Source organism: Odontesthes bonariensis, chromosome 13 (genome assembly GCF_027942865.1).
Source record: "Odontesthes bonariensis isolate fOdoBon6 chromosome 13, fOdoBon6.hap1, whole genome shotgun sequence".
Lineage (NCBI taxonomy): Eukaryota > Metazoa > Chordata > Actinopteri > Atheriniformes > Atherinopsidae > Odontesthes > Odontesthes bonariensis.
The window spans coordinates 13390806-13406964 of NC_134518.1; the positions used below are offsets into that span (position 1 = coordinate 13390806).

The 16159-nt window shown below is 45.0% G+C and overlaps 1 protein-coding gene across 1 annotated transcript; it reads left to right on the plus strand.

Annotated features, from left to right (window-relative positions):
* The first annotated feature begins 1060 nt into the window (after positions 1–1060).
* On the plus strand, positions 1061–15257 carry lonrf4 (LON peptidase N-terminal domain and ring finger 4). The gene is made up of 12 exons (XM_075481026.1): positions 1061–1457; positions 3000–3118; positions 4002–4124; positions 5286–5453; positions 5594–5705; positions 5928–6003; positions 6177–6291; positions 9535–9656; positions 9762–9920; positions 11239–11401; positions 11516–11665; positions 12236–15257. The coding sequence occupies exons 1-12, from the start codon at positions 1160–1162 to the stop codon at positions 12383–12385; spliced, it is 1755 nt and encodes a 584-aa protein (XP_075337141.1). The 5' UTR covers positions 1061–1159; the 3' UTR covers positions 12386–15257.
* The last annotated feature ends 902 nt before the right edge of the window (positions 15258–16159 follow it).

Consider the following 16159-nt stretch of genomic DNA (forward strand, 5'->3'; position numbering starts at 1 on the left):
AGAAATGTAGCAGCTCTACCTCTGACTGTGGAAAGCGTTGCTTGCACAGCTGCGACTGTGCAGTAGCACTGTGATGGTCCAAATATGCCAGTGTCGCATAGATGACCTCGTTTTACAGGAAGCGAACAGCATTTTGAGCAAACCTGAGTAAATTGCAGCCTGACCATCATTTCAGCCGATTTATTCTGTTTAAAAGAAGAAGAAAAAAATAGCTACATAATATAAGTATATAAGTCAAACCGTCCAAATTCCGCATGAACACGTCTCGGTTTAGGTCATAATCCTTCCACCACGCCCCCTGGAAGTTAAGATGGGATTCCCTACTCTGTCACAGGAAAATGTCCAAATTCATAACTCCTGAGAGAGCAAACTCTGTCGTGTGGCTGCACACACAAACAATGTGAGCTCACCTCGTGGGTGTTTGCTGAGTATCGAATAAAAAAGCGAGATCTCAAATGGAGGACTTCAGTCGCAGGAATTGTGTTATGAAACCCGGGATCCTTGGGTTTCACAACAGGGCGGAAAGCTACTCCCTCGTCCAATCAGTTCGCGCGCTGCCGCGTCACGTGACTTTTTTATTTATGTAACGTAATGGTGTTACACAGTAACCTAGCTTCGTGGATTTGGATGCTTTGCTACGGGGGTTAAAAGCGGACACGGACTACCAAACAGAGGGAGGAAAGAAAAACCAAAAAAAAAAAAGAAAACCCGATGAGCCGCTTCATCGGTCCGGTCGGCGCCGTGTTTAGAGTTCCGAGCGTCGAGGGGAGCAGCGTGTCGAACCGGGAGCTGGTGTCTCTTTAACCTATCTGAAAAGGGAAGATGCCTCTCGTCCCAGACCAAAGACGAAGAAAAGACTCGAAAAGACAATGTCAATGAATGCCTTTTATTTGAAAAGTGAACTGGAGCGCTGAGCGGACGGGGCTCAGATTAACAGCAGTTGGACAGAAACGGGTCTGGTTCGAGCGGATGTGGGGCACATTTTTTTGTGTAGCCTATTGCTTAGCCGTCAGTATGGTACTCAACAGATCCGTGCAATAATAAAAACCCGAACCCCCCCCCCCCCCCTCCTCTCCCCCTGTCTGGATTGCTTTGACGGACAAAGCAAAAAGCTTTTTTTCCCGTAGGACACCGTGCTGGTTGACGGAAGCCGTGTGCAATGGATCTGCTGGAGTGCCCGCACTGTCTCCTGTTGATGTGCGAGCCGGTGACCATGTCGTGCGGCCACACGTTCTGCCGGAGGTGCGTCGGGGGCTACCTCCCGTCCAAATGCCCGCTGTGCAAAGAGCGGTTAAAACACAAGGAGGCGAAAGGCATGAAAAACAACGTCCTGCTCATCAGCGTGGTGGAAAAGTGCTGCCCCGACGAGACGAGGGTCAAGTGCCAAATCCAAGACAAGCTCAAAGCCAACGATTTCACGGAAGCTTTACGCATGGCCAATGAGGGGCTACACTTAGGTAAGGGGCTTCACACGGGACATCTGCTCAACCGCAGAGACTCCTCTGCACATGTATTTATTTATTTATTTATTTTTTTTAACTTTCAACGATTCTGATGACAACCAGGGAAATAAGTTTTTTGGAGTCTCACAACATCCCGGCTGGTGCCCAGCGGCGATGCCCGTACCCCAAGTCCCCTCACAGTCTGAATGCGCACAAGCGTGTGAGTTGAGAGGCGTTATGACAGGGAAAATAATGCCCGTTGTGGTCTCAAGGACAGATGAGAGCGATTTACGGTTGTTAAGTGTTCATCGTTTAAGTGTATTCACCGCCTGGATGTAAATAACCGGGTCAGTGAACAGTGCCTCTGCGGGAGTCCAGGGGCATTTCCTTTAGAGGAAAGAAACGCAGGGTTTCAACCAAAGGTTGAAAGGTTCAACATTTCCCCATCTGTCCTAGTCAGTCACACACGAGTTTAAAAGGGCTCTGTGACAGCTGATGGCGTGGGGGAACCTAACATCGGGCCCGGGCTGAACCCAATCTGTATTTATGCGCTTATCTGTGTCCTCAGTAAAAAAAACAAAAACAAAATGATGAAAATGAGAGGATGTGGTGAACTGCATTCCGAAAAAGCCACAAAAAAGATCAATTATTACACTGTTAGATATGGAGGCAGATGTGTGTGTGTGTGTGTGCTCTGTTTGTGTGTGTGTGCAGTTCCGTGCCCTCTGCAGTTAAAAGTTTAAGCGTAAAAGTGCAATTGACCTCATTCCCAGTGTGTCTGTGAGAAAGCAGAAGGGACAACCTCTGCCCCAGATATGTTGCTGAAGTCTGCAGTTGTCCCGGGGATTGCAGGACCGTTCGCGTTACAGTGAATCGGCCTGCCGTTGAATTACCTTCGTGCTTTGCCATCCCTGCCAATCCAATCAAACCCCGCGACCCCCTCTCGCCTGTGCTATTGTAGCTTCTTATGTAGCTAATGACCCCCTGACACACTTTTTGTTTCGTCTTTCGCATGTTTGAGGTCGGACCGGTTATCGTGCTGGGTTTGTTTTATCGCAGCCTGGCCCGGCAGCGCGTGTTAGTGAAGGCCTGCTCTATGTAAACAGGACTTGTGTAACAGCTTTAGGTAACAGTGATTCCGGCTCTTGAGGGCACGTGTGCGCATCGGTGTGACATGTAACGAGAGGCGTTTTTTTCTTTTTTCTTTTTTCTTTTCTCTTGTAACACGATGGCAGTGAAATAAAATGAGTGTAAATGAATGTGCTGAAACGTGAAAGTTAAACTCCCAGGTCACCGGCACCAGGACTCAGACTGATGCAGCGTGCGGTATCTTCGCGCACGCAGCACCGCGTGCGCACGCTGGCTTTGCGATGGGAGTTTAAAAACCCTCCTGTTTACAAATCAGCCCCGGTGGCATCGTCAATATTAATTGTGGCACAAGCCATTTCTTGCAGGTTATTACACGTTGGTGTGACTGGGACTCACCTCAACAGGTTATGCAATGGCCCCGAGAGTTTTTCTGTGTGTCTCTTTCACGGTGTTTTTGAATGTTTTTAGTCCCGGATGATCGGAGTTTGAAGATGTTCAGAGCTGAGGCCAACTCGCACCTGTTGCGTTTCTCTGATGCCCTGACAGACCTTGACTACCTCTGCTGCCTTCACCCCAGCTGGACAGAGGTGAGAAACCTTTTTTTTTTTTTTAAACTGATCGCACCACAAAGTTTTCACCTGTAGAAGAACAGCCGGAGGGAGCTCAGGGGAATGTCACGTTTCCATCGACATTTTCCTAGCTGTCCCAGACAGTGTGAAAGAGGAGCCCCATAAGCACAGAAAGCCTAGCTGCCCAGGGCACTCATGTCACAATCATGAAACTAATACTGTAGTGGCTTCCAATTTATAATCAAATTGTTAATCACCATTTTTTTTAAATCACAATTACGGGTTGACTAACACTTCATGAATTTGGACCGCAGTAGCTTTGGGACAAACACATGAACTTCTGACCGTCATCAGCACCACAGTTGTCCTCTGTGCGTGCAGCTGCTGCGTGTAACCCCATTGGCTGGTTTTGTAATGGTTATGTACGTAACGGCGTAACGTAACGGGGCGCAAACAAAGCTCTTGCAGGCTCTCTTTGATTTTCTCCTCTGGCGTGCCCGTTTTAGTGCAATTTTCTCTCTTCTTAATCATTGTTATGTCATTCACCATCAGGTTATGCAAACAGCTACTGAGGTCATAATGTCACTTAGTCATTCCATGCCACTAGGGGGCACTGTTATTGGAGAAAAGCACACTGTATCTAATCTTTCACGTTGTTTTTTTTTAAAATTTTTTATCTCACTTCCAGAGAAGTGTTTTGCCACGTTACATCTCGAAGCTGAACAGTTCAGCTGATGGCGATAAGCGCGGCAAATCTGAGTAAAACCATGAGAACATAGAAAAAAAAAAAAGATTCAACGTGATTCATGTAAACTTTGGATGAGGGTGTTTTCTCTTCTCAGCTGTGAGTTGCAGTATTGTCTCCTTCTGTCACGGACTGATTGCACTGCTGTTTGCGCAGGGCTTCTTGCGTAAAGGGAATGTACTGCTGGAGATGGGTCAGCAGAAAGAAGCCCTCGTCCAGTTCCATCGTTGCCTAAAACTTCAAGCTGACTTTGTTCCTGCAAAGAGCCAGATCAAGAAGGTTTGTATGTCTTTCTGAGCTGCTGATCGTGGGGGAATTTAGCGGTGGAAAGGTTAGAGGCTACGTGAGAAATAAGATTCCTATTCCTATTCCTTTTTTTTTTTTTTTTTTTTTTTATAATGCAGAGATGCACAGAAATCTGAACTGTAGCAGAGCTGTATGCTTTTACGTCCAGTTACTTTGGAAGCCAAAGTAACAATGCACCGTCTGCTGCGACTAAAGTTTGTTTTCACTCCAATACTGTGTTAAAGTCTTGAGCCACCAGCCTGGACCCTCTTTGGGAAATTTTTTTTTCTTTGAGCGGTCTTCAGAAATACTCCTTCAGGCATTTGAGGGAACATTTCAAAGCTCATCTTTGGATGTCGGCTGCCTTTTGTTCATTTCTCTGTCAAGATGATGCCACATTGCTTCAACTATGTTGGGGTCCGGGCTCTGGGGAGGATTCATCCCTCCATAAGACCCGTTGCTACTGATTTTTCAGTCCACATCTAGTGTCATTTGGCACAGCTCAGCCTTTCCTCCCTGTTCCCCTTCCTTAAGAATGGCCTCTTAACAGCCACTCCTGACGAGGCTTCGGTGAGCAGTTGATGGATCAGCCGAAGGTCCAGATGCATTGCAAGGAAGCCTGGCTTCTTGGAAGCTAAATGTAAAGTAACAAGTGACTCTAGACTTTTGCACAGTATTGTATGTGTGGGTGCAATCTCTTATTATAGATGGAGGCTTTTATGCTTTACTTACTTTTTAGTTTTGTTATACCTTTGCAATTTTTTTAAATTGTCAATGTAGTTTATGTGGGTCTTTGTTCGTCTGAATACTCATTTTTTTTTTTTCACCTAAGTTTTTTGATGATCATTTTTCTAATCTGTTAGCTGTAATTGTTTGCCTGATATCAGACAGAATTGAACTCAGCTCGGTGGAGTGGATGGATTCAAAGGTCTGGACCCAGGCAAAGTAATCGCGTTAGTAATATTAGTTCTAATCTAACCTATTTTACATGTAAAACGTATTCTATCTTCACATCCACACTTTTAACTGGTTCTCGCTACTTTTAAGTGTTGTTATTGACACCTCTGTCATTCAATTAGCTGTAATTATACTGATGAAAGCGAACACGTAATGCATGGTGGCGATTGAGCTGTTCTGCGTCGCTTTGAACGGCAGATCCTGGAGGTCGAGGGAATAGCAGTGCCAGAAGAGGTGCCCTGCGTTTTGCAGGTGGTGTCCGAGTACCTGAAAGAGCCCTGCCCCATTACCACCCTCAGCGGCTCCCAGGGGCCGACACACGGTGACGGCAAACATCCCCACGGAGGGAGGAGAGAGGCGCATCAGGTGCGCTTAAGAGAAATGCACTTACATGTTTAGCTGTTGACTTGGACAGGGACTGAATGTAAGCGGGGGGAATGAAAAAAAAAAAAAAAAAAAAGGTTTGAACTGATATAAGCGTGCATCTGTTTGGCTCCAAAATGAAGCACGACGCGGGCACCGAGTGCTGCCTCAGCCTCTGCCAAGCTGTTTCCTTCCTCCCTGCTGCTGAGGAGGACGAGGAGATGATGATGAGGAAGGAAGATGAGCATGGCAGGGGTAGGTTGACCCACCAGGAGACACGGTCTTTATGATCTGATCGTCATCCTCGTCCTTATCGTTGTCATTATGAATCGTTTTTGCCAGAGTTGCTGCCAACGGCATTCCTTTAAACCTCCCCCAGATGGTTTAAAATTACCTCATATACATCATTCATCTTGTTCATAACAAACCCGTTGTGAATCCTAACAGTGACTGGTTTTTAACTCCTTTCATTCTCAGGTGAAAGTAAAGCGCACAAGGAGGAAACGCTGGGTGTTCTCACTGTGTCAGACTTTGAGTGCCCTCTCTGCATTAGGTCAGTGTCCCAGAGCACTGGCTGCCATCCATAATGCATTAATGTGTGTAGCTTGTGTACCATGTCTGGCTGGTTCTATTCTGGCTCTCCTCTCTGCCATTAAGCTTTAACACACATGTACAGACTGCACACGAACACGAACTGAAGCCGATGTCCGTCTCTGTCCCCCGCAGGTTGTTTTTTGAGCCAGTCACAACCCCCTGTGGTCACACCTTTTGCAAAAACTGCATCGAGAGGAGTCTGGACCACAACCTCCGCTGTCCACTCTGTAAACATCCACTACAAGAGGTAACCACCTACCCATCCTGTGAACACATTTGTTTCAAACCTACTGTTTAAATAAAACATCTGGACTGTAAGAGCTGCTTATTCGTTCAACTTTTGGAGTCCAAAAAAAAGTGGAGCCCACCATTCTACAGTGAGAAAGATTCTTCACAAGTGGGAAACATTCAGAACGGTAGCCAGTTGTCCTAAGAGTGGACGCCCCAGTGGGTTCGCCCCGAGGTCAGACTGTGCAATGCTCAGAGAAACTGTAAAAAACCCAAGAGCTACATCTCAAACTCTACCGGCCTCAGTTAGCCTGTTAAATGTTAAAGTTCACGACAGCACAATTAGAAAAAGACAGAACAAGTATGGCTTGTTTGGAAGAGTTACAAGTGAAAAAAACCCTCTCTCTCTCTAAAAATAACATGGCAGCACAGCTTAGGTTTGGGAAGCTACCTGTGAACAAACACCTACGTTGAGACGCGCAGCATCCCGTTGGGTGAATACCAAACGCAGCTCATGAACTGTCAAGCAGGGTGGTGGAGACATCATGATTTTGTATTGTTTTTGCCAGCCACAGGACCTGGGCACCAAACGGCCTTGAACTCCTCTGTATACCAAAGTATTCCAGAGTCAAATGAGAGGCCGTCTGTCTGACCGCTGAGGTTTGTTCATGCAGCAGGACAATGATCCCAAGCATAGCAGCAAATCTACAACAGAATGGCTTAAAAAGAGAAGATGAAAGAGTCCAGACCTCAACCGGACTGAAATGCCGAGGTGGGACTTTTAAGTCGAGCAGAAACAACGCTCACAACCCTTAAGAAATGTAATTACCTCATTTTCAGTCATGTGGCCTCCCCTATGAAGCAGGGATATTGGCTTAATCAGCTCTAGCTCTGGTTAGCTAGTTAACGTCTTACTGGGCTGTACTATCGCCATGACAACTTTTGCTGGAAGCCTAATTTGCTCCAGAGCAGCATGTAAAACCCACGGCCTGCCGACCAGCCGGCTGTCTTTGGGAAAAACAGCGAGAGGGTCCCGCTCTACCTCAGACTGAGTCAAAGACCACCCAACCACAGTTTGACTTCCACACAGGAGCATCCCTACAAGAGAGGTGCAAGGCAGATGGAATGCTGATGTAACCTTAAACAGAGACCGATCACTTTCAAAGATTTGGAACTGACACAAATTATTCTTATTCTTATTATTCTTATTATTCTTATTCTTCTTATTATTATTATTTTTGTTAATCAAACCACTGGGACCTGTTTTCATGCAGAGTATGAGTGTGCAGTGCATCGTGCTCACCATATTGCATCACATGATGTCTGTACATTCACATTCATATCCACAGCTAAGTTACAAAGTGAAAAACAAAAGTTATTGCACGTTTTAGACTCTGGATGACAGAAAAATAACTTAAGAGAGTTCCCATAACCCTGGTTTGAATGTTTTTTACAGTGTTTTTGGTGCAAACAGTATTTAAGGCAGTGTCGCATCTCGTATGAGAAATTAAGCCTGAAACTCTCTCACATGCTTTTAAGATTACTCCCACAGTAGCATTTATTTTTGTACAGTCAACAAACCAAACAAGTCGAACAGGTCCACCCATGCTGTAATGCAGGGGCATATACTTGTTCGGTTTATCATTAAACGCACTATGACTGTCTCCTGTTCACGAGGCGAAAAACAGAACGCTACATGTCGGCGTTCCGTTTTGTTTTTCCAGCATTGCTTCCTCAACTCAACTCAACTTTATTTATAAAGCCCTTTAAAAACAGCCGTGGCTGAACATGAATAACAACACGAAGTATGAGACATAAAACATAAGAACAATGTAAAAACAATAATAAACGATAACAATATTAAAACAATAAAAACAATAACAGAAACAAAGAAACAGAAACAGAAAACTCATGCTGGGTTAAAAGCCAGGGAATAAAAATGGGTTTTAAGACTTAAGCCCATCTAATGTGCAATGGGAGATCGTTCCACAGTTTAGGACCAGCAGCGGAGAAGGCTCTGTCTCCTCTGAGCTTCCGTTTAGCTCTCGGTACCTCCAGGAGCAGCTGATCAGCTGACCTGAGGCACCGGGCAGAAGCATAAGGATGCAGCAGCTCAGAGATGTAAGGCGGGGCGAGTCCATTTAATGATTTAAAAACAAATAAAAGAATCTTCAGATGGACTCTAAAATGCACAGGCAGCCAGTGGAGGGAGGCTAAAATGGGAGCGCTTCATGCTTTAGCTTCAGTAGCTGTGTTGCTTTACAGCTCACTGGATATAAATGATGAGGGTTGGTCACCTGATAAATCTCCACCAGTTTGACACGAATGCGTTCAGAGTTAGAAAACCTGGGCTGGGATGAGGTCATACAGTAAGCGATAATGCCGATATTACGCCCTACCGGAGGTTTCACTACATTTTGCAGCACGCACCGTTGCTTTACTACGCTGCCCTGGGTTCCAGAGTTGCACAGGTCTGCCTCTTTTGATCAGCACCTTCAGTTGTTTTGGGTGCGTTTTAATAGCTTAGGTGTCTCGATTCTATCATAAGATCTGGCAACACCAGCTCAGACGGAGTTTGGTGCAGAACAGGAAGGCCGCGGTGAAAAAGAAGATGCACCCGTGTCTTGTTGAGCTGGCTCCCAGGGAAGGTTGTACAGTAAGCTCACAAGCCTAAGCTCTTTTCCTTCATCTCGTTGAGAAACTTGGGCAAAGGCAACCACAGTGAAATCATGTTGGTATGATTATATATAAGATGAAATATTATCAAGGTTTGTCATTAAGCGAGGGGAAATAGAGGCACTAAAGTGAAACATGTCACTTATATCCTTTCTATTTCTCAGCCTCCTCTCCTCACACTTATCCACACAAATCCCAGTTAGTATGACTGGATAAAAGGATTTGGAGCATCACCTTGAAAGTTGCGGCTGGACAGGAAATCCATTGTTTCCTTTCGTAAAGCAGATGATAAAGGAAGCGCTGAAGCTTCTTTACTTTAGGATTTAGCTAAACGTGAGCAGCTATGATCATAACTAGTGATTAGGGCATTTCATCCTGTTAAGAACTTGCCCAAGTAAATAAGATAAGATAGAAAGACTGTTGGAGCCTTATCTCAGTTTGAACAGTTCTCAGCACTTGGCTACACTTGTTTAGTGGGAGTGTTGGAATATTTTTTTGCCCATCACAGCTGGATTTTAAAGGTGTGAACCGTAGCATCTTTTGCATGCTGATGTTTCTTCCCTTTTTTTTTCGTTTGTTTTTGCAGTACTTAAGAAACAGGAAGTACAACCCAACAACTCTGCTCCAGGACATTATGGCCCGGCTTTTTCCTTCTCAATTGGCTGAGAGGAAACAGGTCCACGATGCAGAGATGGCTGAGCTGTCCAAGTAGGCACCTTTTATTGAATCGCTTTGGATTCTTACGGGTTACCAGGTTTGTGCTTTTTGTTTCTTCCTTTATTTCCCATCATACCTCGCTTTCCTCTCTCCTAGTCTCACTAAGGACATCCCCATCTTCGTCTGCACGGTGGCCTACCCTGGAGTGCCCTGCCCACTGCACATTTTTGAGCCTCGATATCGGCTGATGATGCGTCGCTGCATGGAGACCGGCACCAAGAAGTTCGGCATGTGCAGCTATGAGCACGGCAAAGGGTATTTATGCATCACTGATAGGTCCACGAATGTTTCGGCAGTGACTTCGGTTCCCTTAACTTTGTCTCCGTATGACTCCACAGTGGATGTGTATTTAAACAACTAAAATTCAGTTTAAATGCAAACATGTTTAGGAATTGAAAGCCTTGTCATGCACGGTTCCTTTTTTAATTTCGCGGGCTAAAATGTGTTCGGACAAACCAGCAGAGCCAGAAATAAGATAAAGAGAGGATTGTTCCTACCTCCTGGAGACTGATCTCCACTTGGCTGGGTGTTATGAAGGCATTCTTCTGTTCTCCTGTAATCCCCCATCGCTGTTGTCTTCCGTGGACATCCAGATCTTATTAGGTTTGCGGAGCTCACCAGTGTGCTCTTTTTTTTCTCTTTTTCAGAATGACCCCGTTGTTGGTTTGGCCTTTTAAAGTTCCTTCTATCTATCTGATGGATTTGTTTTAGTCTTGTCGCCAAAGAATAACTCCTTTCACTTGCGCGGAGAGCTCCTCGGGCTAGATGCTGTGGGTTCACTAGAACAGCTTCCAAATGCCACCGCTCAAAACTTTAACCTGCTTAAACTCTGATTACATTTTGGATGTAAATGCCCTGAAATGAACACCAAAAAGGCTGCAGTTTAAACCTTTAATTTGAGCATTGTTTCGGTACTGACGCAATGCATGCAGATATTTTGGACGGGCTGTCTGGGTGTGGCTCGGCCTTGTTTGACATTTCCCTCTCTGGGAAGCTCACTGCGGGCCCAGTGGAGCCCGATGGGATAGCCCGCTGTGCAGCAAAAGCAGAGCGAGCGGTGGGCAAAGCCGAAATCACTCATATGTGACCCCGAGGAGGTGAAAAAAAAAAACTCGACATGGTCACCAGTCTGTTCTGAGATCTCACAGAAAATCCTCCCTCCCGTCTTAAGTTGCATCATGTTGTCACCATGACTAAGCAAGTCCAGGTTTATGCCAAAACATGCAAACGCATCAGAGTTACTGGGATTAAAACAAAAGTCCTTCTTGGACCTGTAAGATGAATTCAGTTTTGCTGAAGAGGTTCGACATGGTTGAACTTTGATAACCTGAGTCAGCGTGAAGCAGAGCTGCCCCCCCCCCCCTCTTTAAATGAGTCACATGTACTCATGCTGTTTGAATTGTATTTGGTTAGCTTGAGATTCTCCATACGCCGCATGTAAGATTACGCTTATCAATGCAAATTACGTGTCATGGTGTAATTCCAAACTAAGGATCCTTTAAAAGAGCACAAACTACGACACGTTTAAATGCATGAAAGGCGGCGTTTGAGGTTTGGGTCTTGTGCTGCTCAGGTTTGCAGACTACGGCTGTATGTTGGAGATCCTCGGTCTGGAGGTGCTGCCTGATGGACGATCTTACGTGGAAACTGTGGGTGGTCGCAGATTTAGGGTGCTGAAGAGAGGTCAGAAGGATGGCTACAACACCGCTGACATAGAGTACCTGGAGGACATCAAGGTCAGCGTCTCAGAGATCACAAAGTCCGGCAGTTACTCAAGAAGATACACACTTGAAGTGTTCCAACGTCTCTATCTTCAATCTTTTCGCGTCTCTGTGTCCTCTCTGTCTCAGGTTGATGGGAGTGAACTGGAGCTTTCACAGCATCTCCATGACAGCGTGTACCAGCAGGCTCAGGACTGGTACCATCGCCTGGGCAGCCGCATCCGCGAGCAGATCAACAGACAGTACGGAAGCATGCCGGATAAGGAGGAAAACATTCAGGTCGGTACTGTAACTTAGCAGAAGCAGGTGTTACCCTGAACCTTTGTAAAAAAAACGTACATCCCATTCCCTGCGTAGAAACCACTGAGCCTTTACACGCTTTTCTTTTTAACAACAGAGAGTGACGGCCAGAAAAGGGAGCTCTGTTGTTTGTAGTAGTGGTGGTGGTGGTAGCATTAGGCCTCCAACGTATTAGAGGGTTCGGATGTTTTGGTCCATTGACAACAAATCGCACATATTTTTAATAACATGGCAGAAGCGATTGAATCGAAGCCACTGGCTGCCCACAAACGGAAATGAAATGACGGTGTTTCCTTTACAGCATGCTGAGGATGGAACGGGATGCTTATCAATTAATCTACACCACACGTGTTTAACTGTATTTAGAATAGCAATGAAAGAGTGAAAAGCATCACGCAGGCAAGCAGACAAGAGTGTTAAGTCGTAATGTTATCCGTACGCACACACATGAATTCTCTGGACAGTTGCCTGCTCTGTTCACACTGACTGGCTAAAGTCTGTTCAGTGTGTGGTCATGCTTCTTTTTTTAACCTTATTAACTCTCTGTAGGCCTCTGCCAACGGTCCGGCGTGGTGCTGGTGGCTGCTGTCCGTCCTCCAGCTGGACCCTGCCTATCAGACCACTGTCCTCTCCCTGACCTCACTCAAAGACCGCTTGGGACACCTCCGCCTTGTCCTCGAGTACTTCTCTCAGAGCTAAGAAAAAAAACAAAAAACAATAACCAGAGCACAGTGGAATTGTGGCCACAAATAGCCGACAGTCAAATATCACGCACACACAAGCGCAGAGTGAAACCAGTGAATGCACGCACAATACAGAGTAGGAGGTCGGGTTTGGGACTATGAATCGCGGAGGGGCTGTTTTAACGTCGCACCGGCCAAAAGCTGGAGGTTGGTGATTTTACAGCAGAATACAATGCAGAGTTGTTGGGTTTTTCTTTTTTTTTTTTTGTCGTTGTTGTTGTTGTTTGAGTTCGCATATGTTGTTTCTTACACCAGAATGACCAAAGACGCTTCTTACTTCGGGTCATCAAGGGTGATTATTTGTGGATAAGCAACTACGGTGAATCAGTCCATTTTCAAGTAATATTGCTGAACATGGACACTGGGTGTCGCTGATTGTTTTGTTTTTTTTTCGTTTTTTTTTATCTTCTTCCTCCCGTCGTACCATGAAACGGCATCGGCCAAGCTAATAAAGTTCGGTATGCTGCGCTGTGTGTGTTGCCTGTTCTAATCGGACTTTTCTGCATTAACATAGCTACGTTTGGAGTGGGAATAAACATAAATAGCCGACTTAATGTGTGGAGATTCTCGCAGGGCCCTGCACGTCAGTGTTTAGGCCCACGTGTATCAGGTAATCTTGTTGGATATATTGAAGTGATTGTCCTATTTCTTTTGCATTTTAGTGTAATCCTATTGGCCTTGGCAGCCATTGCGTGTGGCTCCTTTTATACTATCGAATAATAAAAGACCCCTATTTAGTATTAAACATTGCAATAATAATTTGTGGCTCCCACGTCACAGCGGCTGGAGCGTGTCTTTTTAGTGAATGAAAGCTGCTGGACGCTGTTGTTCACCCCAGTGGTAAACCACTTATTTCCCATTACAACGGAGAGAAGTTGGGTTTGGTGAGTGGGAAGTGTAACAGGTATGTTTTTGCAGTCTGAACTTTTGACCACGTACGTCGCTGGTCACCAAGGAACATAGCACCACGTGTACGTGTCAGGTGTAAATAAATAGTTTTTTTTGTGTCAGCTGCCATTTTTCACGAGCCGTCGCTATTTTAAAAGAAAGAATTGGACATGACGAGCGCTCGGCACTGATAACATCCACCGGAACGTTCGAGCTGTAACAAGGATTTGGCTACGATTTTAGCTACTTTGGTTGTGGTTCGACTAGGACGCAGCCCCCCCCCCCCACACACACACACATACACAAACAACCACACACACGCGTACACACGGGGCTACCACATAGGTCACGGCACCTACCTCTGGCCCTCACTCCGTCTCCGTGTCTGTCCGGCCCGTCTACCACCGGTCACGGTGCCTTTGAGTGCCTCGGCCAACTCATCAGGAGACCTGCAAGTCTTAGAGTTTCTGCACGACTTGGATGATGGACTGTGTGATTTCTATTGATTATAGTGCTACATTCCATGGAATGTTAAAGCTGAGTTATGTAAAAAAACTAATTTACTAACAACCACGGGCTTAACTGGGTGATTTTTATTTTTATTTTCTACTATGATAAATGTGCCATAGATATTTCTGTGTTAAATATGCTTTATAGGAGTAGTTCCCTGAGTCGTCACTGTGTTTATGTTTATCTACATCATGGACTCCTTGAAGTTAGGCCTTGACCCTCATGCCTTTTGTATGGTGGGCAGTAAAGTACCCCCCCCCACTTCCCACGGAAGACATATCAATTAATACAATCCAGCAAAGTCCAGTTAACACTCTTGTAGATACAGTGTGTACGATGCAGCAGAACAGTCCTGCCTGTGTGATAATGTTGATATAGCTCAGAATAAATGGGGTTATCGCAATACTCAAACTATTCTGTATGAGTGATGAACTAATTAACAGACTGATGGACACTGGGGCAGCAGTGGTGACTTGATTAACAGGCTCATCTCTGAACTCTGTGCTGGGAATACTTCACCTGATTAAAGCTAACTCAATTTAAAAAAGGGACTGAGGTTCTCGAAGAATTGTTCGAATTACCATCGTAAGCATCAAACACGACGACAACAAGACTCCACCGAGGTGGGTTTTATTAGATTTTTTTTTTTTTTTAACCTTTTTTACCCTCTTCCAAGCATTGTAAAGTGATATCACCGATGCTTAGCTGTAGTCCCGCAAAAGATTCGAGCTTTTTTTTTTGTTGTTGTTCGTCTTTGTGTTTTCGCTTGTCGAACAAACCCTCTTCCCAGCCATCAATCTCACATTAGTTTTTCTTCGATTAACAGAGAACCTGATTTCCATGCTAGTGCGCGATTTGCCTCAGTAAATTTCCATATTTATGATAATATATCTGTAAAGATTATTTGCTGCTAATTCACTGCCGTGCACTTAAGGTTTTCAGCTCATTCAAACCCTGGCAGATGTGCGTTGACTTGGGCTGCCGCTTTATTTAACTCTCAGAAAGTGTTGTACAACACCCTTAAAACAATTTTCACTCCACAAAGAGAGCACAAAGCGCATTAAGCGAGCCACTCTTGGCGGCGAATCCCCTCCTACAGGAGAGTCTTACACTTGTCTGCTTGGGAAAGGCTGTGAAAAGCCCCTCGGTGGCGCGTTCCTGCTCTGCGCTGCAAGCTTTGCAGGAAATGTTGGCCGCATTGGTATGATGGTCAGTGGTTATTCTCTGCACAGTTTTCAAATACCTCTCTGTTTGTCACAAGTACAATTAAAGCCACTGAGAGCGTAGCGGTGTCTGTCTGATTAATTTGCATTCATTCCTCCACCTCAAACCCGACAGCAGTAAATTATCTCAGTCTGATTATTGTTTACTTGCTTGCTCCTTGGATGACTTTTTAAGTGTTATTATGAATAAAGATTCTCAAAGCAAAATTGTGTATGATGTGTGTTTATTTTGCGTGAGTGATTTAATCCAATGTGATGGTGGCCTTTTGGTTTGTTTGTGTTTTTAGTGGGTTTTCTTTGGAGGCAGCAGAATTTTATAATTATAGAACATAACAGAGGCTGGCAATACGTGGTGCGATGGGAGTCAACATTCCTCATACTGATAAGAGGAGGACTCGGACAGAAATGCTAATGACTTTCATGCCACGGCAGGCTAAAAATAGTCCTCTGTTTTGGCTTGTGGCTGGCATTTAAGCAGAACAAAGCAAATAGATATGTCCAGTGAACGAACAATTGAATTTTTAGAAAATTCTGGGCTGTGACTGATTAAATTCCATTTTTTTCTGAGAGGAATATTTAAGGTAGAAAGGATTGAGATTTGCTTCCACCTTATCTACATGAAGGGAATGGAACAGGCCTTGCTGTGGATCAGGATTATGTGCATATGTTGTTATCAAATGTTCCACCAGGGGGCAGCCTGTAGCTATGTTAGGAAAAACCAAAGACTGGAAATTTCAGTGCGCTTTTCTCTTATATGGAGACTCAAAGAGATCACCTTAATGTGTCAAAATAGGGTCAAAGGTTAATTATAACTGGCAGAGGGAATCAGTAGATCAATAAGAGATAGTAAGAACAGGTTAGGTGAGGGAAGGTTTTTTTTTCATGAGCTGCCTGTCTCTGCAGGAAAAAGAGTGGTGCAGCAGGAGTGAGGTAAATTTCTGCCAACATCCTCTGCATAGGAAACAGTCAGATAAAAAGAGGTTTCACTGGCTTCAGTGGGGCTCTGTAATGCAGCTCAGCGTCTACATCAAAGCCCATTACATTTGAAGAATGCCGCAGCTTTTCTGTTCTAAATTGATCCATCGGCTTGCGCTGACTCCCTGCTTGTG

What these genes read in the sequence shown, in the direction of transcription:
- lonrf4 (XM_075481026.1), top strand. Translation starts at nt 1,160, where the DNA reads ATGGATCTGCTGGAGTGCCCGCACTGTCTCCTGTTGATGTGCGAGCCG. An exon ending in GAGTGCCCTCTCTGCATTAG is followed by an intron (nt 6,004 to 6,176) that starts GTCAGTGTCCCA and finishes TGTCCCCCGCAG; the next exon opens with GTTGTTTTTTGAGCCAGTCA. An exon ending in GTAAACATCCACTACAAGAG is followed by an intron (nt 6,292 to 9,534) that starts GTAACCACCTAC and finishes TTGTTTTTGCAG; the next exon opens with TACTTAAGAAACAGGAAGTA.